The 27,794-nt window shown below is 44.4% G+C and overlaps 1 protein-coding gene across 8 annotated transcripts in view; it reads right to left on the bottom strand.

The window, feature by feature from the left end:
- The window catches only part of Mast4 (microtubule associated serine/threonine kinase family member 4), a 905,780-nt gene that overhangs the window by 537,641 nt on the left and 340,345 nt on the right, over nucleotides 1-27,794 (bottom strand). For 2 of the 8 annotated variants that reach the window (XM_050160402.1, XM_050160403.1), the window contains exon 1: nucleotides 21,648-21,758. The exons of 5 other annotated variants lie outside the window; for them this stretch is intronic. Coding sequence is in view for 1 of the 3 variants with exons in the window: in XM_050160399.1 (XP_050016356.1) it covers nucleotides 21,648-21,722 (75 nt within the window). In the remaining 2 variants the exon portion in view is untranslated. Of the gene's footprint in view, nucleotides 1-21,647; nucleotides 21,760-27,794 lie in introns of those variants that run through there. One more of the 8 variants, XM_050160399.1, reaches the window with a different exon arrangement.

Raw genomic sequence — 27,794 nt, 5'->3', positions numbered from 1 at the left:
AGATAGACAAGATTATAGCACTGGGGAAATGATTCTGTAGTTGTACCAAATCAACCCCACAATTGGGGAAGATAAATACCAAGCAATAACAACTGGTTAGTGGGCTACAAAGGAAAATTAATATAAATGACTGGTTACTAGACAGAAAGGAAAAGGAAGTGCCTGTACAGAAATAAATAATATAGCGAGAAAATGTACTCCATGCCAAACTTGAAATCACCAACGACTTTCAAAAGTAACATAACACCTTGCTGGAAATTTGTCATGAAAGAGGCACTGTCTAGAGTGGACTGATGGTCTTTTGAAAATCAGTTTAACTGTGTGTATGTGTGTGTGCATGTGTGGTGTGTATATGTGCGTGTGAGTGTGTGTGCGTGCACGCCAAAAGAACAGGATCCTTATAAACTAATGGCATTGCAACAAAAGCCAAGCCCGTGGGTAAAGTTCTAAATGGTCCACTATGATGTGGTCCAGGTGTATAGCTCATGGAGACGGAGCGTGTGAAATGAACTCTCACAGTTTTGGAGAGACCTTTGTGCTTGCCATCCAGGCAAGGCTCCACACACCATTTCCCTCCCGTCGGAGTTCATCTGGATATAAGAATTGTTACCACATAAGCCTCCGTAGGGACAAACTCATAAATAGAGGCATCTCTAAGTCCAAACACAGGAAGGACAACTGGGCTTTGGGAGGAATTCAAACCACAAACAGTACACTGTAGGAATCATGACATCAGCTCTGTAGTTTCTCCTGCACGCTCAAGAGGCCTGTCTGTATTTTTCCCACTTCAGCCTCTTCTTGGCCACTCTGCTCACCTAGCTGCCTGCAAGTGACCCCCTGCGGCCAGGTCCAAAAGATGGCCTTAATGCCAAGTTACCATGGCCTCTCAACCGAGCTCTCCCCCCAAATCCAAACAGAGTCCTTGCTGACAGCCTGAACTCTTGTCCTGGGCTAATGTGTGATCCCGTCTTCTCTTCTGCCACTGGATAGCAGCAGGGACTGCAAACCACAATCAGGAAGGGAAAGAATGTGCCCTGCAGGGCTCTGGGTGGCTGAGCCAGGCCACTCCGCGGGTGAACTCTGGGTGCTGCTCCCTAGCCTGAGCTGCAGGGCAATGTAGAGGGGTAAGGCTCCTGAGCCCTTGCAAACCCACAGAAGAATCTGCTAGCTAACTTCCCAGTTCCCAGTTAACAATGGCTTCTTTGCAACCCTTCGGCCTAGGATTCTGCTTCTGAGAGCTTTCTCTCTATTGGAGGGCTTAGACCAGCACTGGTCTGACTGTGGACATCTAACTTTCTGCTTCTTACAAAGACGCTTTCCCATCAGGTCAGACCTGTGCCCTACACCAGCATGAGCTCATCTTAATTCTATCAGCAATAATTCTCTCCAAATAAGGCAACACGCCGAGATACTGGCGGTGAGGACTTCAAACTATAAATTCTAAGCAATTATAAACCACAATGCCCACATTCTTCGTATGGATATTTTGACAGGAAAATAATCCAAAGGAGAACATTTTACAAACGGAAAGGTTTAGTGAGCTATTGTTGATAATGACCACCCAGGAGCCAGCAGCCAGGAAAGACTCTCAGACATCCCTCAAGACAGCAGAGCACAGCCTGTGACCATTGAGGGTCTCAGTTTTACTTCCTACATATAGTTCAAATCTGGATCTGCCCTGGCCAAAACACCTAAATGCTCTTGGTGGAGTTTCTTCATCTGTAAACTATGGAAAACCCTTTCTTCACAGGGATTTTATTGAGGATTCAATAGAATCTCACTATGATAATGATACAAAGGGCCCAAGTGCTAAGTTATACTAAATAGTCTTGCTATTGTCAAGTTACATGTGGAACAAACTTCTGTTATTAGCTCCACAATGTCCAACGGTCACTAACGGCTTTGTATCCAAATCTGTATTATGTGTAGGCGTGTTACTGGGGAGTGTGCCACCAACACAAAGCCTCCACAGTGTTGCCTAGCACACAAAAGGTATTAAATAAATCTCCCCCTTCTCACCCACAGCTCACTGCCACACCGAACCTATCAGGCTTCCTCTCTTTCACACAGGCGTTTTAAACTATCGCAGGCAAACTTCATAAGGAAAATGTAATATTCAAGTTGAGAGACCAAAGCAGACATACTATACATGAAAACTCCAACTTCCAGGATTTCTTTTAACTTAAGGTCCCACATCACAGCTTCGTATACAACTCCTGGCCTTGGTTTAGAAATCACCACCCAGCCCCCATTACCAGAACATAAATGAAATTATCAAGACCACGTACTGCAATTCACTGACGTCATTCCTGAGTCGCAATGTTCTTAGTGACAACATGTTCATTATTAGATTACCTACTTTTTAATTCCATGAGATTGAGACCAAAAGAATTTAGATTTGTAAAAAGGAATAAACTACTGTGGGAAAACTATTTTTGAAACGACAAGATTGAAAGCATCCAAGTCAGAGGACAGACAGACAAAGGACAGAGCATCCTTGCACAGTACTCCCAAGCGCAGCATTTATAGGGCCGGACACCAGCTCCTCTAGTGCCAGCAGGGCACTAGTATGATTCAATAACAAGAAAGGCTTCTCCCAAGCCATAGCCTCCCTCAGAACACAGATTCAAATAAAAATCCTGTTTTCTTCCTTGGCTACTGTGACGATTCATCGTGTGACCTTGGTTGGATCGAGAAGCAGCTGGAGAGTGGTACTGCACTGCTCTGGCTGGCTGTGTCTGTGACGACTCCTCCAGAGACATTAGCCAAGGAGGGAAATTATGTCCCGTGTGTGCGTGGCACTGGTCTGTAAGCTGCAGGCCTGGGAGCATTAAAGGCTGGAGAGGGAGCAGCTGGCTCAAGCACCCTATCTGTCTCCGCCTCCTGCCTAGCAACTGCCTGCTCCCTACTATGACATTTTGCCAAACCATGAGCCCGAAGTAACAGAACCAACAGACCCTGGACTGAAATCCCCAACTGTGAACTCCCCCCAGAAAGCCTTCCACTTTATAGTAGGTACTGTGACATAGCGCTAAAAACCTGCCCAGGCTGCTGAAGTGTGCTGAAATTCAGAACCAGGTATGAGGCCTCTTCAAATAAGCACACAGAACCAGTCTTGAACATTTTTACACACTAATCTCGACCAAGTTTTATTTTCTACTCCACTTGAAAAGCTCCCCTTTGCTCGAGCTCCTTGATCTATTATATCATCTGCATGTATGTAGAGATCTCTTCTATGATCTGCAGGATGGAATTCAATCTAAACATGTCAGGTAAAATGACTACACATAATCAACTTGCAATTTCGACAAAATAGAATTGACAATCATTTCCTCCTTCCAAAAATTATAAAAAGAGACTTTTCATTTCAAAACACTAAAAGATGGGATACATCAATGGCATTATATCCAAAGGAACTGAAATATGTGTATAAAAACTGTTCAAACTCCAGAAAGTCTGAAAGAGACATGTGAACACACCAGTGCTATGCTTCAAATAAGCAAGACCCCCACATCACAGAGCTTAACCATGAAAGGCCACTGTAAATGCTGTAAGAGTACTGTTGGCCTTTGGTTTTGTTTATTTAAAGGCCCTGACTTTTACTATAGATCAGGGTTTCTCAACCTTCCTGATCACACAGTTCCTTGTGTGTTATTTCATTGCTACTTCATAACTAACTTTACTACTGCTCTGAATTGTACTGTAAATATCTGATATGTAGAATAGCTGATATAAAACCTCCAAAGGGGTCTTGACCCACAGGTTGAAAACCACAGCTATAGAAGAGTAGCTGATTCTTTAGTACTAAAATAATGATACATGGTTTAGACAAAAGAAAAGATGCCAGGGATTAATATACCTCACAGACACCCAACTAAATAAGCACAAAAAGTCCTCTTCACAAACATTTTGCTTCTACACTATCATAACATCCGCAAGAGAGGACTTCCCCCCATAGTGAAGACTCAGTTCTGACTCTCACTTCCCTTAACCTCTCAGCAGTACTGAACAAGTTGAACATCGTATCTCCCTCCTCAAAAGTCCACCTTTGCTTGCCTTTGCCAGACCACAGATCTTGGGCATTCAACGTGGTCTCCTTTGATACTCACAAAGAATATGGCTACCCCTTTAACTGAAAAGGCCTTGTTCCTCTGTGTTATTCCCCCTCCAAGGAGTATCTCTTTAGCCTCAGAGTCCACTTCAGATGATAATGAAGTACCAGGGGTAATTAAAGGAAGGCAGTCATTACGTCTCAGGGTTCAGAAGCTTCTAGTCCAAGGTCACGTGGCCCTATTGTTTTGGGCTTCTCCTATGCACACAATGGTACAAACACCTGGTAAGACCAACTGCTTACCTCATGAGCTAGAAAACAAAGGAAAGGCTGGAATCCCGCAGTCCTCCTTGAAGGCACCCCCCCCCCCAAGAATAAGGACCCTAGTCTGGTCTCCACCTCCTAAAGGTACCAAAGACTGAATAACACCATCCTTTGACACTTGGACACCTGAAGAATGTTCATGCTTATTACAGACCTAGGTGTCCTCAATGGCGTTCATATTCATTTATCCGACTTCCTTCTTCACAGCTTTATTATCTGACAACTCTGACCCAACACCTTGTAAGGACTGTATACAATTCAGCACAGCATCTTAAACACTTCTCTTATACTTGAAAGCATTAGTTCTACTAGAAACAAATCATGCTTATGCAAGTACTATATACACATATCATTGCCCACAAACCACCATACTTTTGGAAACACTCTGCAGATGTGTTTGTAGACACTTTACAGGACACTATAAACTGACGTGACTATCATAGCTCTGAATGGAACTTTACATGTTATTTATACACACAATGACAGAGGAGCCCATGATTCTTAAATTTATTGAGATATCATTGACAATCTAAATATCATTGATAACCTAGATATTGTATATAGTCAGGAGCTGTACCACTTTGAATTTATACACACAGTAAAATGATTATCAAGTTTAGCTAATCAATACATCTAATCACTATCGCCTCCATGGTGTTATCATGTGTGTGTGATGAGAGACTGAAGACCTAAATTAGCAGATATCAAGTATACAATCAAGTATTGAAAATTCTCAGCAGGCTGTTGCCAAATCTTCAGGATTTATCCATCACGCTTAAGACAAAATTTAGACTCCTTAGCCAACATCCCTCTCCCCAAACTCTGATAATCATACTCTTTTCTGAATTCCACACCCATGAGATGAATTTTCCTGCAAATCACTTTACTGAGCAAGCTGCCCTCTAACTCTACCGTGTCCTTCGTTAATCCTGAAAACAGCGACCCATTATCCACAAATACACTTTCTCTACCCAATCATCTGCTAAACATTTGAATTGTTTCCATATCTTAGCCCTTGTGCATGACGTTGTTTATACACAGGAGGCAGCTATCTCTCTGTGATTCAAATTTTGCTTTCTTTGCATGTATATGTATAGATTTGTGTGTGTGTCTGTGAACAAATTTACAAATGCAAGCACGCACATGTGCACATGAACACACACACACACACATTCCCAGAAGCACGATTATTGATCACATGATAGGTCTCCTTTTAATTTTTGAGCAATGATGCTTTTTTTCACAATGGTTGCGCGGACTTCTACTAATAACGTATGCTGTTCCCTTTCTCCACATCTTTGCCAACACCTGTCATCTTTTATTGTTTCATGAATTTCACTTAATTTTTGCCAGATGATTAGTGATACTGGGCACCTTCTTGTCTACTTTCTAACTGTTTGATTTCTTTCACAGAGTCTTTTTAGAACCTTTGCCCTTTGCAAAACTGGATCATTTGTATTTCTGGTATAAATTGCATTAATCCTTGAGTGTTTATCTCCTCAGATATTCACAAATATTCTCACTGGCTATACTGTCTTCTACACGAGTTATAATCCTGCCTAACAGGATAGCATGGGGTAACAGGCTAGTACCTAAGAGTGTTTCTATGACAATATACTTAAATTTATAAATAGAACACTTGTTTGAAACATTTTTGCTAAATACAGAAACACAGACCCTTTAAAGCATAAGAGAAACTAAAGAGCCATAACCTTCCAGGTCTTTCTATAGTCTGGATCCTCCCCACTTATTTCAATCAATTACAGACTATAGGATGTGATTTGTAAAGGAGGTAAAAAAAAAATCAATCATACACCCATGAACTGAAGCCACAGAAAGAACAAATGAGAGACCAGAATTACAGGAGAAAATACAAAGATTCATGGTCTGGTTTCTATGAGAAGAGAGTGACATGCTTGTACAATAAAACCCTGATAACATGTTTCCATGTTTCCTCAACTGTACAGGAAATATTTAGTCTGTTATAATTCCCCTTGACTGTTTCTGCTTTTCTGTCTATGCTTCTGGTGTCATTCTCAGAAAACGTGTGCTTACAGTTGAGAAGTTTTTCCTTATATTTTTGGGGGGTTACAATTTTGAGCCTCATATTTAAGACTCTGATCACCCTTCACACACTACATACAAAGTCAACCAAAACTGGGCCGATTACATTGTTTTACACATAGATGGCATCCTAAGCACCATTTGTTGGGAGGCTTCTCTTTCCTTTTGTTGTTGCTATTTTGTTTTGAAACAGGGTTTCCCTGTGTAACAGCCCTAGCTATCCTGGAACAACCTCTTGTAGACTAGTCTGGCCTCAGACTCACAGAAATCCACCTGCCTCTGTCTCCCAAGTGTTGGGATTAAAGGCATGTGCCACCACCACCAAGCAGCCCTTTGTGTTGGACCTCTGTTCAGAATGAGTTCATGACAAACGGAGGGCCTGGAAGAAATGTCTACATCTGACAGACCAGTCTGAAAGTTTTATGGCATTAGCAAGAGGTTGGAATGATAATGGAATCTGACGGCAGAAAGCATGACTTCCTGGTGTCATGGTTTTCTTATTCCAGAGTACTTTGGCTGTTTGGGGTCTTTTGTGGTTCAACCTGAATTTTAGGATTTTTCTACTTGTGTAAAGAAATTACTTTGATAAGAACTATATATATTAATATTATGTTCTAAATAAAAATATCGTTTGCTTTTAGTAGTGTGGTCATCTAGCGATCTTCACCCTGTCATTTTCCCAGCCATTGCCATCTCTGTCTCCTTTCTAGAGTTCAATAATGACTTCTCATAGTCTCATAGTTTCCAATCTTACATGTTTTGGATCTAGATTCTTTCATTGTTTTGTTTTGTTTTTGAGAGAGGATTTTTCTGTGTAGCCCTGGCTGTCCTGGAACTCACTCTGTAATCCAGACTGGCCTCAAACTCACAGTGATCCACCTGCCTCTGCCTCCCAAGTGCTGGGATTTCTGTGCAATCCAAGAATTCGAGCCATCTTTTCCTGGTGTAAATTTCCTCTGGTACCTTATGAATGCTCAATGTGTGCATCTTTATCTCTTAAATTTCTAAGTGTTCATTCTTTTTGTTGCTGCTACAACTCAATTTTCTTAACCTCCCTTTCATATTGTTTGTCATTAATATATAGAGATATTAACATACGAAAAACGGGGTTCTCTTAAAAATAACATCAGTAGGGTTACAATTGTTTTTGTATCATCTAAGACTTGTCATATGATCATGATATGGGATCAGCAAATAAAGGAAATTTTTTGTGCATTTTTTTCTTGCCTGATTGTTCTGCTTAAGACTTAACATTACGTAAGCAGAACTGAGAAAGGGCATCCTTCCCTTATCTATCCTACATTTCAAGAAGACAATATCTTAGTTTTTATGTTAATCCCAGTAAATATGATGTTAGTTTTTGTTGTCTTCATATATGGTCTTTACTGATTTGAAGTAAGTACCTTATAAACCTTGTTGAGTTTCATTCATGAAGAATGTTGAATATTTTTTTGAATGTTTTCCCTCCATCAGTTAAAACAAACATGTGGTTTCGCCTTTTCATCTGCTCATGGAGTATATAAATTGATTGATGTGTGTGGTCTCATCTTTTCATTGCATGGATAAACCCAACTTGGCCATACCACATAATCCTTTTTATATGCTGTAAATCCAGTTTGATAGTATTTAGATGAGAGTTTCTGCATCTATGCTCACTAGAGACTATAATCGGAACATCTTGGGGGTTTTGTTGGGTTTTTTTTGTTTGTTTCTGTTTTTTTTCCTACCATTACCCTTAGTGCCTGGTGTCTTATAGGTACCTAAAAGTTTGTTTCAGTGGAGAAATAAATGAATGATGAATTGGAATGCATGGGCTAGTGACCTAGCATTAATTTTTATCATGAAACATATAAGAAAATGTTCAAACTACAAAAAGTGAGGGAAAGAAATCAGTATAAACACTTAGTAACTGCTGCATAACTACCTAGACCTAGAATGTGGCCAACATCTTTCCGGTCGGGTTACTCAGTATGTTGCTTTCACAGAAATTAACCAAAATGCAAGGTGGAATTAAATCTGCAGAAAGATATTACTTACTTTTAAAAGGTCCTGGTTTTCTGGACACAACACTTAGTCATCTCGTCCCTTTTTCTCATACACTAGAGTATTTCAAAGCGAAGGACAACCCCAGAACCTCACCATGAAGCCACTATGTGGAGACGAATGCCACTTAAGTGAAATTGCCTTAGAATTGTGTAACAATCTCCTATCACTTCAGGTCCTCAAGACTGAATTCCACCCTGCAAAGTTCTGTGTAAATCTGATCTCATTTTCCTTAAGCATGCCTGAACTCTCGGAACACAAAATTAAGACAGTCACCCTCAGCTCCTCTTGTATAGCTCTCCGATTTTATTAACAGGGCACTGCTGGCAGTACCCAGAGAATCCAAGGTGGGGGGAAAAACAATCTATTTAGAGACAATTCTGACCCAACTGCAGTGCCATCTCCCATCCATGTCTCCCCTGCTCTGAATTAGGGGAGACATATGCATTAAAACAGTATCTCTCTTACTTAGAATGCACCTGCTCAAACTGATTAAGCCAAACTGAAGTCATAATCCTCCACTTTTGAAACCACCGCCCCTCTAACAAAATGAGTTATCACGTTGTGAGAACGGAGGAAACAAAAATCAGAAGTGTGAAAAATGGAACTGTCTGGATACGAGGATGGGGAAGAGTGGGGCAGACAAGGGGCGGGGATAGGAGAAGGCCAGAGAACAACTTCTAGCAAATATTTCCTCCAGAAATTCGCAGAGACGTGAAGGCACAAGTCACAGACAATTAGCACTCCATCCAGGAGGCTCCAGGAGGCTAGTCTCCTCCATCAGAACCACTCCCCGGGGGTTGACACACTCAAGGCCATCAGTTAAGGTTGGCTGCCATAACACCCAGTGTTACAGGCCATCTGCTCACACCAATTTCACACAGTCATGACTTCCCCATTCATAATCGGAGGCAAACACTACACAACTTTGTTCAGAATTCATCACTGGGCTGTGCTTTTGAGATGTATTAATTTGCAGGCATGATTCCAAGCAGTTTTAAATGCGGAAGCTCAGCAGCTAGCAAGGCAGAGGTCCATGTATTTCCCTGGCTCACAAAGATGTACCACAACACAGTGTAATTGCTCTACTATAAAAATGCTACCAAGGGCCAAAGGGCCCACCCTCCTACTGCATCAGCTTACACGGGGAAGCATAATGGGGCTCGATCCTTCCTGCACAACATCTTGAGAACACTGTACTATAATTACTGAACAACAGTTATTTTTAAATATTACTCCTGTGTTCAGTTCATCAGAAAGAAAAAATAAATACTTAAACCTTTCACTCAGTCTTTAAAGTATTGAAATTTAAAGTACTTTAAACACCTTTAAAGTGCTGAAATTCTGCTGTAATACAGTAGCCTGACTTCATACATTTTTTTTCTATTTTTAAGGTGTAAGAGCATATACTACAGGGGTAAATTTACAAACTGGGGGCCTGGAAAAATGACTCCATCAATAAAATGCTGGATGCCTGAGTTCAAATAAGGACATAAGAAGTGTGCATTTAAAAAAAAAAAAAACATGGCTGCAGGTGTCTGTAACCCCTGCATTTGGGATTACAGGTTAGGGTGAGAGACATGCGGATCCACAGAGACTGGGGGCTCACTGGCAAAATAGTCTCTCATAACTTGTGACAGCTAGGCCAACGAGGGACCATGTCTCAAACAGGCGGGTGAGATAACATCCCAGGTCACCTTTTGCCCTCTATACACACACCCACACATACAAACGCACTCACGCATACACATGCGCCCATGCATACACAAAGCACAGAAAACAGATCCGCTGGATAACATTTTGTTTCAGACTACACAGATAAACAAAATATCGCTGTGGTAATAAACGGGTAACACATGCACAAGTTTATTGAAATATAAAATATTCCCCCAAAATGAAGCCTTCTGAGGATATGCATAGGAATATCTTGGTTACACGGAAGCATTGGGAAGAAAATGAGTTTATTTCATTTCTCTTGGCAAACTCACTTAGGCAGACACATGAGCCTCCAGTATAGATTCACCAGCGCTCGTCTGTGCCCACGTATCTGAGGACAACGTATGAATGACGAGGGGAGGGTAGACACAATTTGTAGAATTCTACAGGACCCTGCGGGCATTAATACCACAACATGAATTTTCATGAGTTTTCAAGGAGGAAAAAAAATATGCCCTAACGCAAGGCTGATAAGACCTGACAGCTTCCAGCAAATGGAACTTACGCCCTGGGGCTTGCACTCGTCACAGTCCTGCTTCATGGGTGGCACAGGTGTAAATCCAGTGCTCAGCTGGTCTTCGCTGTGTTTAGGACTGAGGGCCTCGGGAGTTGGAACCCTAACAGGCCCCCGGCACTAAACTGTTTATGATAAGGCTCAGACTTTCTGTGAATCAACAAGCTAACAAAAACCAAAGAATGGTGTGAGCACCTTGTCTCTCCAACTGCAGGCTTCTGGCTTAGTTTTCGTCCCTCCCCCCATCCTCCTCCACAAAGGGTAGCCTTGCCATGGGGTGGCAGGCCAGCATGAGAGCTAGCTGTGCACGGCCTTTCTGATGGAAAGTCCCCTTCTGCGGGTTTAGACGTGGATGCCTTGAGAGAGTTCTCTCCTCACATCGCCAAACAACCATGGGTCCAGCAAAATTAAACCTGAGTAACAAAGTCCTCCTTTTACAAAATGTGAACTTGGAATTCTCAGGCTACTCAAGGAAATAAAAAGCGCCACCCTCCTGATGAGAATGGCATGGACAGACATCTTGCCATCTTAACAATTCATTCACAAAATGATAAGGGTAGACATCCAAAGACGGCGTCCTGTTAATCAGTGACCTTTTATTTTTATTTTTTTACTTATTTTTATTTATGTGCATTATTGTTTTGCCTGCATGTCTGTTTGTGAGGGTGTTTGATCCCCTGGAACTAGGGTTACAGGCAGTTGTGAGTTGCCATGTGGATGCTGGGGATTGTACCTGGATCCTCTGGAAGAGCAATCAGTGCTCTTAACCACTGAGCCATCTGTCCAGCCCTTGGTAACCTTCTAAAGCAATGTGTTGGTCACCCTTCATCACAGGAAAAGGTGTTTTGTTCTACGGTCTTATTCCTCTAAAAGTTAGGTTGGGGTGAGGGTATAAACACACGAGGAACTTTCACATACAAAAGAACTCGTATGCAGCACAGTGTATAGAAACATAAAAAACAATGCAGACAGAGCCAAGGAGCCAGAATCTGTGGTTGTCACTGGGGAAATGTCATTTGCTGAGGGTCACACAAAGTGAACTATTGGAAAGTCAAGTTCAAGTTTGAAGCCCAGCCCCTCTCTAACCAAGAGCAGCAATGTCGTGAGTTCTCTGAAACCTCCATGTCCTCATCTGTGAGGCAGGACAACCCATCCTCTCACAGACCTCCTGTGAGGAAGGGAATGGCCGACGCACACGAACACCTTGAACAGCACCTGCTCCTCACAGGCCCAGTCCGCGACACTGGGCAGTGAGCATCTCTCTCCACACAACAGAGAGCAAGTCTACAACCTGGCCCTCCAAAGAACTCCAGTCCGCCTAGACTATGTGCAGACATGCAGTATCAGGGTCACTCAGTCAAATCCTGACACAACCAAAGGCCACAGGCAACACCAATGTAGCCAAAGGGCCCAGAGTCACTCCCCAGCACCAGGTCCCTGTCCAGCTCTAACTGCCAAGAACACAAGCTAAATATTTGGTTTACTGTGTTCCAAACCTTGTCTTCCTGTCTTTATTAGTTTGACTTTTAGTTCATGAATGGCCATTGACCTTATCAAGCCTCTGTCATGGGAGAGCTCTATCCAGGCACACTGTGGGAAGGGACACACTGAGGCAAGGGTATGAACAAGCGTGCAGGAGAGCCAGGAAGAGCCAAGGCCGAGAGCCACCATTCACTGTGAGCAGGCTTTCTCAGACCTGTAGAGCAATCACTTTTAGCTGCTGAGCTACCTCACTGGCCCTTTGTTGATAGATTTAAAGCCTTCTTTCCAGCCATATGTGAATGAGCATTTCCAAAGGCTCAGTCACAATGGTAAAAGAACATTTTTTCCCCTGGCCTTTCTATGTTTTTATAGTACGTTATTACACAGATTATTGAGCATTGCAATTCAGCAACCAATTGTGGGAAGGAGCTGCCAGCAAGCAACGCTGTCAAGGAAATTAATTAGTCTGGGGAAAGAAAGGGCAGTTCTTAACTGTTTATACAAGACAGAGTCCGTCTTCTTGCCCAAGATTTTGCAACATGTCTAAAAAAGCCTGTCTGCTCAGAGACTAGAGTGCCCAGTGCCCATGCCCTCTTCAGAATGTCCCCTTCACACAGAGGCCACAGCCGGCCACTCACCAGGAGCTTGAGAAGAAAAAACCCTGCTTCGGCAGGCTTTCTAGAATACAGAGAAGAAACTCTCACCTTCATGGGGGCCATCAATTGCCTTTCATCGTCTCTACCAGCACTCTCTTGAAAGACAACCAAAATTCTTCCAGACATCTGTTTGCCCCAGTGCATAGACACTTACTGGTCCAGCTGGCCCAATTCCAGGAAGCTCTCCCTAATGGTCAACTAGAACTCCAGACCTCAGGGAGTGAAAACCATCTCTGACCCCGAGTTGCTCATGTTGACCTGAAGACATCAGCTACAATGTGAAAAACTTGTGCTCCACACCTATCCACAGTCCCCAAGGCCCAATGAGGGGATCCTGACCTGACAACTTCCTATTGGTCTTCTGGTGGCCAGTACTCCTTTCAGGACTGCCACGTCCCTTGGCCTACAAAGTATACTTTCAACAGAAATGTGTGGCACAGTGAGAGGCCACTCATGTGTCTATGACATCACTACCCACAGATACAAGACATACAGTGTATTAGTGAATCCATGGTTATGGCCAGCGTAAGGAGCTGCTCCTGTGTTGGGACAAGCAAAGGGGAAGCAGGAAAGAAAAGAGCTGACAGGTAGCCTCTCAGATAAGACCCACTGAGCTCTGGGAGCCCTCTCCAATGTCTAGATTTCAATAATTTAACTAGTAACAAAACTGCACATGGTAGCCGAACCAGATTTCAAGGCATGTCTGGAAGCCAAGTTTTAATCGTGGGTACAGCAGTCACCATGTCACATGTGGCTCCCACAATGTAACCTTCAACTGTAGACAGACAGAGTGGGGAGAACTTCTTAGGGATGAGACTCCCCAGAAGGCTTGTCTCCCTCCCTATCTGCAACTGCATGGAGCTGGTCGTGAGAGATCTGAGGCTGGAGGACTGGAAATAAAGTCACATTAGAAGCCTCAGGAAGCTCAGGGCCGTCAACGACCACAGCCACAACTACATCAGAACAGAATCCTTCACCTGTGAGGGCTATTCTTACCAAAGACTTATGGGGGTTAGGGGGAGACTCCTTAAGAGAGGTGATGGGGTGAGGGTATTGGGTGACTAAAGTGGTCTTTGAAATTCCAACTTGGAAAAAAAGAAAGCATTACTCTAAACTGGGAAGAACTGGAAATCCCGAGAAACTAAAATTTCCTTCAGAGCAGAAAATGAATCCTAAGTAAATCAAAAGATAGATCATCTGGTAAATTCTTACCAACTCAACTCTGGCCTCACAATTAACAAAAAGTTCAAGATAATTATTTTTAAAAAGTACTGGTGCAAAGATTGCATAAGCACCTTAGGATACACAGATCCCTGTAGAAGGCATACACAGTAAGTCTGATGAGAAAACTAGGAAGCCATAAATAAGCAGCTGGTTAACTTCATACCAGGAATTTTAAATTGCACAGGCACAAAGAATCACCCAGAAACATGGGCAAACCAAACTGCCAATTACTATGCTTACAGAGAAAATTGGAAGATAACCCTAAGAACCTATGGGACCCTGGGCAAGGCTTTGGGGATTCCTATTACTAGAACTCATCTATGAGCTATTTTCATGGGTTTTCTCAGGAGCATACTTCGTGGACCAATGAGTTAATCATAGACAACTTCCTTTGATCTTTCTAATGCTTAAAATGGCCAACTCACCATGGACAGTCTAGAGTAAGTTGTTAGGTCTATTATTCTGTGTCTGGCTCCTGCCCCAGGCTTCCTCCCCTTGGCTCACCTGCTCCTGACCCTCTCCCCATTAAGGTCCTCTTTCTGGATTTCTTCCTACCTCTGCCTTCCTCCTATAGCTACCCCTCCTCCCATCACCCATCCCCATCCCACTGTTCTTCCTCATCTTCCCCCTTCTCCCTCATCCTTTCTCAACAGCCCTACTTCTCCTAGGTCTTCCTTCCCATTACCCACCTCTTCTTCCTTTCAGCCCCCCTCCCTATAACACTCCTCCCCACAGTCCTCCTGCTCCCCCAATCACCCTCTACCCCTCAACCTACTCTTCTACATTCTCATCCTCTCCTTCCTCCCCATGGTCCTCTCCCCACCCCAGTCCTCTTCCCCACAGCTATCTTTGATTTGTATCACGTTTTCACCTGCAGATGCTGCACTGTGCACATTGGGATTAAGTACTCCACCAGTACTGGACTGCTCTGGGCACACGACAGATCCCTTTTTCGTGTGCTTCTTGTTCCCTTCCTTCCCCAGCCGCCCACTTCTACACTGCTATGCAAGCAGTGCAAGCCAACAAGTCCTTTGTGCCCTGACACACACATGGAGGTGGGGGGCATCCTTTCTGCCCTGACAAACAGGCAGAGGGGGAAGGGCATACTTTTCACAGCAGCTCTACCCCCAAGGAAGGTTCACAGCCAAAGTGGTGTGGGAGGAATACCAAACCTCATGGCCTCTAATCGGTTCTTCACCAGCATCTGCTGCGTGAAACACTACAAGTGAGCACCCTTGCTCTGCCAGAGCCTCTGAGGGCCTAGCCTTAACCCCAACGCTTCCTTTCTGCCCTCAAAGGTGTAAGCCAGGGGCTGGAGCAGTGGTTCTCAACCTGTGGGTCTTTACTCCTTTGGGGGTCGCATATCAGATATTTACAGAATGATTCAAAACAGGAGCAAATGACCGTTATGAAGTAGCAACAAAATAATTTTATGGTTGGGGTCAGCACCAACATGAGAGACTAACTATATTAAAGGGTCGCAGTTTTAGGAAAATTGAGAACCACTGGGCTGGAGAAATGGCTTGGCTGTTAACAGTGCCTGTTGCTCTTACACCGGACCTGAGTACAGTTGCCGGGATCTATGTCAGGCAACTCACAGCTGCTGATAACTCCAAATTTGGGGAATCTGATGCTCTCTTCTGGTCTCCTCAGGCACCCACCTGCAGAAGTATAGCACACACATACACACACACACAAACACATGCACACGAGAGGAGAAAGTCTATTAAAAAGTGAAAACCAACAGGCAAAGAGAAGAAAGGGAGTTCCCAGAACAAGGGTTGAGCCCAAGCAGTTGTCTGGCCCCAGCCAGCTCATCACACCATCACTGAACACAAGGGAACTGCACCACTGAGTTAGGATTAAAATGAACCGAAGGCCCAAAATCTCACTCCAATCAAGCCCTTACTTTCTCAGTTCCTAAGCAACTATTTGAACCACAACAAACTTAGAGCTACCTGGAAAATCCAGATTATTTTGACTGAGACCAGTGGTGAATTCCTCAAGACTTCCTTGCCCATCCAAAGGGGCTAGAGCAAAAGTTTAACAAAACGTACTTAGCTATTCCCTCATATAATCTCCTAGTTCATGCCCAAGCCAAGGGAAATTTAGAAAGCAGCAGTCACTAAATGTACATCATCGGGTGTTCTGAAATATCAAAATAAGTGTCCAAACCCATGGATAGTGTTAGCATAGCCACCTGCAACGTCTCCATCTGACGACAGGTTTTTCAGGGCACCGTGAACATTCAGCTTCTCAGCAGGGCCCACACCTGTCATCACGATTCATTTGGTAAAGCTGTATTCATTATTTAAGAAAATCTGTGTTTCCCTTTGCTCTTAATTACCACCAAAGATCTCTAAGGGACCTGGGGGAGAGGCTACGGGATCACTCACTACAGCCTGGCTAAAGCCATTCGGACAAAGTCGGGCTATCACTTAGAGAACAAATGCACTAATTCACAACCCATTTGTAACTTTCTCGTGAGAGAAGGACAGAGACTGGCTAGCCATACTTGGAAAACTGAGTATGGTTCTAAGCACAAAAAGCCCCCTACACACACACACACACACACACACACACACACACACACACACTTAAATGTTTGGTCCCCTCTGGAATGAGGCTCTTACACAAGTTATTTTAAGCTTCCTCTGTGGGAACTACATCCCACTACCTAAGGGCATGAGACAATTTAATGGCTGCTAGTGCTGGGGAGTCAGGCACACAAATTAGAATATTGATTGTAAAAAAGCATTTCATTCACAAAGAAAATACTGGGTACTAATGTCCCTTAGTTTTATTTCTAGTAATGGTAGTTGCCACATTAAAAAGGAATTCTGAAGGGGTCTCTAAAGGGACAACCCCATCCCACCAACATGGAGACTTTGCTGTTCTCCCTTCTTAGAAGTAATTCTAATTGTGGCAGAAAATATTTTTGCTCTGTGTTAAAATTATTTGTCCACTATAGATGGGACAAATTCTTAAGCATTCATAAAGATGACCCAAAGACAGAAGAAAGCCACTGTCACATCTCCAGAAGGCTCCTTGGGGTCACTACTGCTATGATGAAACACCAAAAGTTGGGAAGGAACAGGTTTCTTTGGCTTACACTTCCACACCGTAGTCCATCACTGAAGGAAGTCAGGACAGGAACTCAAACAGGGCTGGAACCTAGAGGCAGGAACTGACGCAGAAGCCATGGAGGATGATGCTTACTGGCTTGCTCCCCATGGTTTGCTCAGCCTGCTTTCTTATAGAACCCAGGACCACCATGGATGACCAACACCCACAATGGGCTGGGTCCTCCCAAATCAATCACTAATTAAGAAAATGCATTATAGATGCATAAAGCCCAATCTTGTGGAAGCATTTTCTTAACTGAGGCTCCCTCCCCTTAGATGACTTTGGCTTGTGTCAAGCTAATGGAAAACTAGCCAACACAGAGTCACCACATGGCTGAGACTGGAGGTTGACTGTGTGGATTCTTGGTCCTAGCTCACCTGTTCCTCATCTGAGAAGCACCTGGAACAAGGGGCTGTTCTCCCGGGTGGGGGAGGGGGGTAAAGATTATGATCTACCTGCAACACAACCACCTGGCCCCTGAAGCCACTGAAACAGCCCCACACTGCAGCATCCCAAAAAGAACTCACCACTCATGTTAAGAACAAAAGCCAGACTGGAAATGCACTGCCCGGATTCCCCACAGTTTATCATCATTAGGAAAGAACCCGCTGAGAGCATAGCCAAGAACCGCAAGCCTCTGTCTTGCACATCAGTAAAAGGCAAAGACTAGTGAGTTCTGATATATGTTAGCAAACAATGTGTCCACGATGAGGGCAGTTTCGGGCAGAGAAGAGGCAGTAGGTACCTGGGAGACGGAGGACACACAAATCTTTTAAACATGCGCGATCAGAACCCTGTCTCGAAAAAACAACAACAACAACAAAAATGCGCGACCTGAAGCTATTACTATAGGATTTAGGCCTAAATAGGCTTGTGACATGGAGCCTATGAAGAATAACTGCAGGAAGAAGGCAAAGTCCACACTGGTTTTGTTGGTTTGGACCTGAAGATCCTACTACAATTCAAGAATATACAGAGAAAAATCCAATAGAAAGAACCAATTCTTCAATTACAGGTTCTTGGGGCTAATACTAAAAACTACCCTTTCAGATCCCACTGAGAATAGTAAATTTTTAGTATTGAGATGTATGTCTCCATTTTAAAAGTGTCTCAACAGATAACTGCATCACAACACTGCCTAAGAACTGTCCTACCTCAAAAACAGCTAAAACTGGCAGGCGCTGGGAAGGAAGAGGCAGACCCCTCCCATTGAATAGGTTTACTGAGTATGATGAATCAACGTGAAGCTTATAACAAACCATGCTTCGTGGGCTTAAATCAGCCTAAAAGAATCATGAATAAATATACTGACTATTATTTCTGCTAGAATATATGCACAAATCTTAAATGTTTACACACACACACACACACACCACACACACACACACCAGCAGCCAATCAACTCAGATCGTGTCACGATGCATGCAGGAATCAGAAGATTACGTACTCCACGTGGTCTAACTTATCATTCGCATCCTGGCAAAGTCTGTGGGGAATGATAGTATGCTCGCGTTCATAGACCAAGAACAGCAACAACCGTCAAGTTTGTCAAAAGGAAAATGTTACTAATCAGGTCTGGAACTCATCACACGGTAATAAAAGAGTGAATTTTAGAATTTTCACAGAAAGACTACCACACCAAAAACAAAAAGAAAATGCAACAGAGCTAAACTGATTCTGGTTTCACCATGAATGGGAGGTGAGGATGAAGAGCCTAACCGACTGCCCAGCGAGGAGCCAAGGCAAAAGGCACCCACACACTGCGGACAGAACACCCAGCGGTCCTGCAAACATACCCGCTTGTCCCCAGCTGGCGGGCACAGCTGAGGGTCACTGTCAGCCATAAATGCCGCCAGCAGTTAAAGTGTTTGAGATTATGGCTGAAAATGGCTTTTTACTGTGTTTAATTGTAACAAATAACCAAGAATTAGCCTCCCAAAGCCAACTGGAGGATAACTGGTTTCTAGTCAACTTCCTTCATTTGCAGACGCGCACTCCAAGCCCGTCTCTGATGACCTAAGCTCCAGGAATCTAAGGAAGATTCTCCAGACTGCACGCCCTCCTGTCACCTGGCGGGGGGGGCCACACCTGTTTAAGTAGGAGTTTGTTAACACAAACATTCATTTTTCTCAGTAAGCATCCATTCACACCCGCCAGCCACAGCCAGCATTTGACCATTCAGCCAGCATTCATTGTGCGCTGCCTCACACATCCAGGCCACAGAGATAGTGATGAGGACGGGAGGACCGTAGTATCCCTCTAGTACCTGCCCCTTTCCCACCTCTGCCCTTCATGGTCCACGTCCTCCTCACTTGTATGCCATCCAGGGTAGAAAGTGAACCAGTTTCATTATACATTCAATTTCAAAGGCTTTTGTGAAAACTAAATGGGTAAGGCCTGAAAAACCTTCAGAATGGGTCAAGTTTGCAGGTGGATATAAGTAATCTCCTGAGTTCTAGAGGCGGAGGTAGGGGGATCACAAGTTCAAATCCAGGCCAAGAAACCCTGCCTTAAAATCAACCAACCAATCAATTAATTCAGAATGGTACTGATTGCCACTTGTACGACGTGTAATTACCATTATCCACTAGAAGCCACGGGTTCTCCTCTCTACGGGAATATGGGTTGATATGGCATTGTTCCCATCCTGAAGATGTCAAACCTAACAGGAGGGAACGATGATCAACGCTAACCTCTGTGGCTAAATTGTACACAGCAGGCGTGAGAAGGCAACTGAAACAATATAAAGGGAGTTGTGCAAACAGTAAGCACCCTACGACTCATCCAATACCCAAAATGACACAGGAACAACCTTCAGAACACAGAACTGCAGCACAGAACGTCAGAGAAGGAGAAATGAAAAGCTCCGATTGTAGGATCGGCACGCATAATCTTACTCTGTGTTCACAACCTCAACAGTTCTCAGGGATGACTGACACCTTGAGCGAAAGCGCCAAAGCCCTGTGAGATGACCAATCATTAAACGAACAGACAGCAGCAGCAACGAAAAAGCTTGTTCAGCACAGAATGATAAGGCAAGAAAATGCGCAGCGACATCACAGAGAAGGAAAAAAAAAAAAAGGGTAAGCGCAAACAGAGCTTTCAAACTCATCCTTAATGACTCACTGCAGTCAGTAGCCAAAGAGGGGCTTTCTTCCCAGAATATCCCGTTTGACAAGGGTTGTAAGGAGACCATGTTCTACAGAAGATTCTTACGACCAAGTCAGGAATGTGAAAGGGAAGAATTAGGAGTGACAGGTAACCTAATTCACAGAAAGAAAATGATGACTCAGAAATATTATATTCATTCCTTGAAAATTTCACACACACGGTGTATTTTGATCATATTCATGCCCCGTTTTCCACTTCCAACTCTCCCTGGACCCACACATTTTCTGTTTCTAGGTTCTTCAGACTCCCATGCCCCCCCCCCAATACTCCTCCCAACACCATGCTTTTTAAAAATCCCACAGAGTACAATTAGTGCTGCCCATGCTGCCTATGTGAGTGGGGCCAGCCACGGAGCATGGCAACGCATCAGTGACCCACGCCCAAAGAGAAATGGCTTTCACGACCCCAGCAGCTTCAACTGCCCACAGCTCCTCAGTCAGGGATGGGCCTTCCTGAGCCCCTGCCTTAGTCCTGCCGGGATGTGGAGGACTGTTACTGACCTCAGCCCATGCAGGTCTTGCGCGTGTAACTACAGCTGCTGCAGATTCATGAGCTTAACAGCCAGGTCATGTCCAGCAGACAGCAGAAATAATTAAAACAGAACACAAGACAGTAAGAACTCCGCAGGTTCCAGAAGCACAGAGCATAGCCACTGGACTAACTCCTTAGCCAGTTCTACTCACCCAACAGAGTTCTGCTTCCTGGGTGGAGTGACCCAAAACCTGTACCACTACTCCCCAGAGCCAGCTCACTCTGACTGTCTTACCTTCAGGCTGCTCACATATCTAAGCCAAGTTCCTCCCAACTGAACTCTTTTCATTTCAAAAGTGACGATGGGTAAAACCAAGCTGCTAAGGACATTTTGAGAAGGAAAATCAGGAGCCCCTGGAGTTCTCATTTCTGGTGACTCTCTTGTCCTACATCCACAGAATTTGCATCATAGCTAGGACCTACGCATCACAATGGGCTAAAGCTCAATTCTAAAAGGTCTTAAAGGCACCTTGGGGACTATCTCCTCACTAGTCAATAAAGAAAGAAGACAGCTTCTGAGGGTACGTTATCTGCTGGAAAAAAAGGAAAAAAAAAAAAGATTTTCCAAGAAAGGCAATGTTATCTCAAATGCCACTATCAAGGCTATTTTTCAAACAGTAGATAAATAATTCAAGGTACTGGAGCTTAGTACAATAAGACAGGCTTCTGATACATAACCAATAACTCTCATTCACCAGCGTGCAGTATGTTTTCTTATCTAACTTTATGAGGTACTTCAACTTACTGCTCTGATAAAGGCCATGAGGACGTGAAGGTCCATGTATCCCTTGGGTTCTTCCACCACGTAAACTTGATTCATTTGAGGCCAGCCACGTCCTCCTAAAAGTGGTCCTTCCTGCACTCCTTTCTCAAGACTAGCGTCTGGGGCTGTGGAGCGCTCTGCAGAAACTCCTGTGAGAAGCCCGAGAGGTGCTTCTTAAAACCTAAAACTCGGGCGAGGGCTCAGATGATTTCAATGAAGCCAGGGGCGTTAACTCGGTGTGAGTGAAAAGGCAGATCCGCTGAGTCCGTGTGGTGTGTGTCTCCAAGGAACCAACAGATCCACAAGAACTCGCGATATTTGACGCCCAACCTTCATGCACAGACTGGCTTTGACTACGTCTGCATACCACGTCACAGTGAGTGGGGTCCGGCTGCCATCCTTGCGTGACTGTGGTTTTAGAAGTATGGCTTCTCAGAATCTAAGTCTCAAGAACAGACCAACACAAGATTGGCAATGCTGATTCCAACTCGACTTTCTTTCCCTACAGCTGTCGCGGCACGGAGGCCCTTCCTGAATTGCCTCGCTATCCCCGTGTACAGAAATGCTTGGAACCGCAAGTGATCCGAAGGCCAAGATGTAACGGTATCTTCAGACAAGCACAGAAACACACGAAATCACCACCCAGGAAAGGACACCATACTTGACTTCCCCAGAAGATTAAAAAAAAAAAAAAAAAAAGGAAACAGTTCTAAGGCGAAAGCTCAACGATCCACACCTGACGAGTTAGTTAATTCATGCTTATCCACCCAGATCAAATTGGGCTCACTTGGGAGCTTGCTCTGTGCCGAAAGGTGTTAAATGACCAAGTTCCGAACGTTAGAATTAAAATTTCATTTTCCACATGATAGCCTATGAAATCAGTAAGGAAAAGGAGCCAAATGTGCCCGCATCTCTATCTTCCTACCGGCACGCCCACCTTCTCCCTTGCAAGCCCCCCGATATCATCAGAAAGCATTTGGGCTGAAAGGTTCAGCGGAAGTGAGCGCCATAATCAAAATTATATCGACTGTGTCTGAGCAGAGAACTGATGGGTTAGCAAAAGACTACGGGCCTGGGATACACATCCCTAAGCTGTCTCAGACACGTGTCTAGTTAGGAATATAATTCATTAAACAAGAAAGAAAATTCTGCAGTGAGAGAAGAGCCAGAAATTCCAGGGGGCTTCAGACAGGTCCTACACCCTTCCACCACAGGAGGCAGCACCCTGCAGAGTCTGCTGACCACAGTCCTGAACCTACATTCTGCTACTTTAAGGCTGGTTTCTCCTGACCCTGGAGCCAGGTATCTCCTGTGCAGTCCTCCCCAGGAATTTGGGGACAGGTGAAGGAGCCCAAATACGGGAGGACAAACAAGTGCCCAGAGCATTTGAGCAGCGGTCCCCTGCTCAATCCTGTGTTTCACGCCAGGCTTCAGCCTAAAGTGACACTAGTGATACGAAGCCACGGATAAACAGTGGGGCACGCAGGAGACCGCAGAAACTTTTGAAGCCAATGATACAAAGCTGTGCAGGTGCCAGCCTGAAGAAGCGCAAGGGCAGAAGCCCAGTCACCAGAGCGGAGAAGAGCACCACTGGCCAATCCAGCAGAATTCAGATGGAGCCAACAGCTCCTGGGTTACCGCAGGCTCGAGTGTGTATACTGTCTCAAAGGGAGAGGGGAGGATATTTTTGCTGGATTAACTTTGCATAGATGAGTTCTTGAGTTTTCCAAAGTTCCACTGATTGTCCAGATTTCGCCTCTGGGAAGTCGGGGGTGGCTTCTCACCTCTTCACTCCAGTACTTAGGAGAACTGGATATGACCTTCAAAACATCAGTCAACCTCCATCTTACCCCCTTCTCCGCTCATGAACCTTCACTTGGAAGCTTGGATGAAGTTCCAGTCATCTTTCCTGCCCTGCCACACAGCTGACACCACGTTTCTGTCTAGTGACCGGGTAATTTACATATTCAAAGAGTCCTTATGGATATTGATTGATAATTGATCACTAAGAACAAGTTCCCCATGGAAAAGAGAGGTGGCGTCTTCACAGAAGGGCTAACCAATCATGCCCCATAAAGCTTGCTGTTATGATTTCATAAAAATGTCCTACCCATGAAATTAGTGGCAATACACGTCACATATCTACCTACGCAGAAAGGAGAGAGTCTGCCAGGCTTCCGTCAAAGCATCCTCACAGCATAGCCCATCCAGGGAGCAACTTTGGGGTGGCGCTTATCCCTTTCTATGGCAGTGATGGCACCAATGTTTTCCATAAATCAGCCTTCCCCATTCTCAGGAATAAAGCAAATGTCATACATCATGCTGGAGGGGAACCAAAGGCATCACATCCTCTCAATGACCCTCAGCAAGAGGTAAATGGACTCAGGACTAGGAAACCTAGATGAAGTTGTCTTTTCTAAATGACTGGACGAGAATCAGACCTTGAAACACTGGCTGCTTGCTCTGAAGGGATGAAAGGCACACAAGGCCTTTCCAAGCAAAGCCACAGAACGCACAAGCATGATGAGAAGTGACAGGGGGTGTCTTTTATCTAAAAACACAATCTTCTTTCCTGAGAACATACTGTCACCTCTGCTCAGCTCTCTCCTAGTCCAGGCCACATGACTATGGACCCTTCCTATTATTTGCCACAGTCATTCGTATCTGTGCCCCCACGGCCATATTCCCCCTCAGAAGGGCAAACTAAAACACAAGAACAAATGAAACAAAATAAAATCCACTGCACTCACACTCTGAACCCACTAACTCTGTGTCCTCAAATAGACTCCCACCTGCTTGAAGATACTAGCGAGGTGTAAAGATCCGCCATGCTCTGGATTACCAGACGTGACAAAGGAAAAGGCAGGGCCTTCCCTCAAGAGGAAAAGTCATCCCAACAAGCCAGACTCCGGTGCATATGTTGGCTCGCTAGCTAGCACCATGGTTCCTGCCCACAGTGGGCACAATCTCAGAGCCCATCCCCACCCCCTTCCCAGGTTCTCCTCAGGTAAATCTGTTTCTACACCTACTATGGAAATTAGCACTTATAAGGGAAAGCTCTTCTCCAAAAGTTTCTTCTTAAAACACTATATAACACATAACAGTCGTACCATGTTCTCTGGAATAGATTTAAATTCTTTGCCAACTGTCTTTCATATCTATTTACCTGGAGCCCCTGAACTATCTCCTCCCTCTTCCCCTCCCCACCTCCTCTCTTCCCCTCCCTAACTACCCTCTTGTCCTTCCTATCTCCCCTCTTCCCTTCCCTACCTCCTCTCTTCCCCTCCCCATCTCCCCCTCCTCATCTTCCCTCTTCCCCTCCCCATCTCCTCTCTTCTCCCCATCTTATCCACACACTCATCATCACAGGGCTACTTTCTGGAATTCTCAGTTCCACCTCAGGAACGTGTAGACAGGCTGTTCCTTCACTTCTCAACATAGGCTTTGAGATGCCCGACTGCCTTTGGATACAAATCTCATCGGGCCACACTTTGCTTCAAATCCTCCAGCGGCTTCCAGTGCCCTCCCTTAGTTTGAAGTCCACAGGGCCCTGTCCTGCTCAGCTGTGCCTTAAGACTCAGTCACCTGCTCCACGCTCTCCTTTGCTCCATGTCGAACAAGAAGCCCACAGTCCCTGCAGGAGCTGCCTAGTTCTGCTGCCCTCAGTGACCGCTCATTTCTGCTCTTTCCCTTCTTCTCCTCCATCTAACATCTGCTCATCTTCCAGGTTTCAGCTCATGGATTTCCAGAATCTGATCGCATACTCCCTCACAGCCGGCTGTCTCGGTTGTCACCTTTGTCACTAGTTAATTAATAACCATGTGTTTATGTCTACCCCCTCAGTGCAGGAGAAGCTCCGTGATGTTAAACCCAGCTCTGCCCAGGATGACCCCTCAGGGCGCGATTATATATATATTGGTAGAAGCTGACTGCTGTTTTAATCTCATGGCTCGCACTGAAGAATCCAGTCAAAAAGCAGACTAAATAATAAATATGCCAAGATTCATACACTTCTCTTTTCAAATTATTTAGCTTCTGTGATTAATAAAATATAAAGACTATCGAAAAGCATGACTGAATTCATGGTTTCTTTTTGTTATTTATTCTCATAACCAATAAAAATCGAAAACCTATCTATTATATGACTGTCATATGGGGAACCCCAAAACACAAACCCCCTTCCAAATGATGTTTAAGGCCATCCCTCCCATTCAGATACCATTAATAGAACAGTTTAGAACCACTTCCCAACTGTGCCTATTGTCAATAAGGGACATTTTCTCAACTTCTGTCAATAAAATATGTCCCTTGGTGCAGCAGAAGACAACCAGCTGGCATGCAGTAAGCTGACAAGCCCTTCAACTACAAAGCCTCCTCTGGCCATTCCAGGTGGCTCTGGGAGCTTCCAGTTCTAATACACAGCCTGAAAAGCAGGTGTACCTGGTCTGACTTTGTTCAGACTTTTTTTTTTTTTTAAATGCCCTAATACTTTGAGCCACAAGGTGTCTGTTTGCTTGCTAGTTTGTTTGCTTGTTTTAACGGGAGAGGGGCCACGAGACTGGAGCATCCACATTCACAACAGACAAACTAAACAGACACGTGGTCAGCCACACCTCAATCAAACAGACCACTAGTTTCAGAGGCGTCATTTGACATATGGTTACCAAGTTCCCGCTCATGGATTAGAGGCAGGTGCTAGGCATCCAGGGTAAAATTCCTGCTCTCAGTGAGTTCCCCAAAGCAGCTACCAACCAGTACCTCATTGGGATCATGAGGTGCTTTGGGGGAAAATACAAGGTAGACTGCCTTAGAGGCCTGTGGTCCTTCTCCTTCCCATACCCCCACCCCCAGCTGAGGACCGAACCCAGGGCCTGTTCCTGGGTAAGCACTCTACCACCGAGCTAAATCCCAATCTTGTGTGTGTGTGTGTGTGTGTGTGTGTGTGTGTGTGTTTATGCGCGCATGCGCCATGTTTCTTTTTCTTTTTTCATATCTTTTATTAAAATTTTTATTTTTCATTTTACATACCAACCCCAGTTCCACTTCCCTCCCCTTCTCCCCCCTCCCCTTTCCCATCCCCTATCCATTCCACAGAGGGACTGAGGGAGCGATGGTTTTTAACCTTCCTAATGCTGAGACCCTTTGATGCAATTCCTCGTGTTGTGGTGACCCCAACCATAAAATTATTTTTGCTGCTACTTCATAGCTGTAATTTTTCTTACTGGTATGAATCATATTGTAAATATCTGATATGCGGATGGTCTTAGGTGACCCCTGTGAAAGGGTTATTTGACCTACAGGTTAAAAACCACTGTTTTAGGGCAAATTGAATAAATGGGGGGGGGTTCAATCCTCCAACCCAGATTCTCAATCAGAAATGCAGTGTGCAAGCCCTCAACGTAGAGAACCCCACATTCACAGACTTGCAGGACGTAAGGCTGACGTTGAGTTTGTTTGCTGTTTGTTTTTGTTTTTAACAAAATTAGGTCACCCATCTGCTCTGACTCTTGTGTGTTTAATATTAAGTATAAAAACGGCTGTGTTGGTAGCTCAGTGGTAAGTGCTTGCCCGGTGCATGTGAGACTGGAGGTTTTCTCTCCGCAGCACAGGATGGCATCTATCAACGCCAACATTCAACTAGTTTGTAAGACACCAAAGTCCAAAGACCACAGGTCTGACTGAAGCATGTGAGACTTGGTCCGTGTACACGTCTTAGCAGTGGGCTAGCCTGTGACACAGACGGAGCCCTGTGACCCTTACTGGATATATTCAAAACAGCATTAACAGGGTTGTCAGAAAAACCAGCACTGTCGGAGTATGCTAGGGACCAGAATTTCCTCACATTTTAAAAGCAAGTAGAGCGAGTTGGTATTTTTAAAAATTCTTTGGGGAAAAAAAAATGAATCTCCCAAGTTACACAGCAATTTTTAAATTGAAATGAATTCCTTACCATCCTATGAGTCGCTCTTAAGCCTTCTGATGTTTTATAGCATGGGCTTTGATACAGTGTAACTAACACTAGACCCGGGCGCCTTTGCGCCTTGTCACAACACAGCCTGAAATAAACAGAATCCCCCCACTTATACCCGTAAAGGGGGAGTGAGCCAAGAGCAGGAGGAACGACTCAGC

This window comes from Alexandromys fortis, unplaced genomic scaffold (genome assembly GCF_014885135.2).
Source record: "Alexandromys fortis isolate MF-2015 unplaced genomic scaffold, M_Fortis_MF-2015_v1.1 scaffold_76, whole genome shotgun sequence".
NCBI lineage: Eukaryota > Metazoa > Chordata > Mammalia > Rodentia > Cricetidae > Alexandromys > Alexandromys fortis.
Note: the sequence above shows the minus strand (reverse complement) of the source record. Positions and strands in the feature narration are given on the sequence as shown.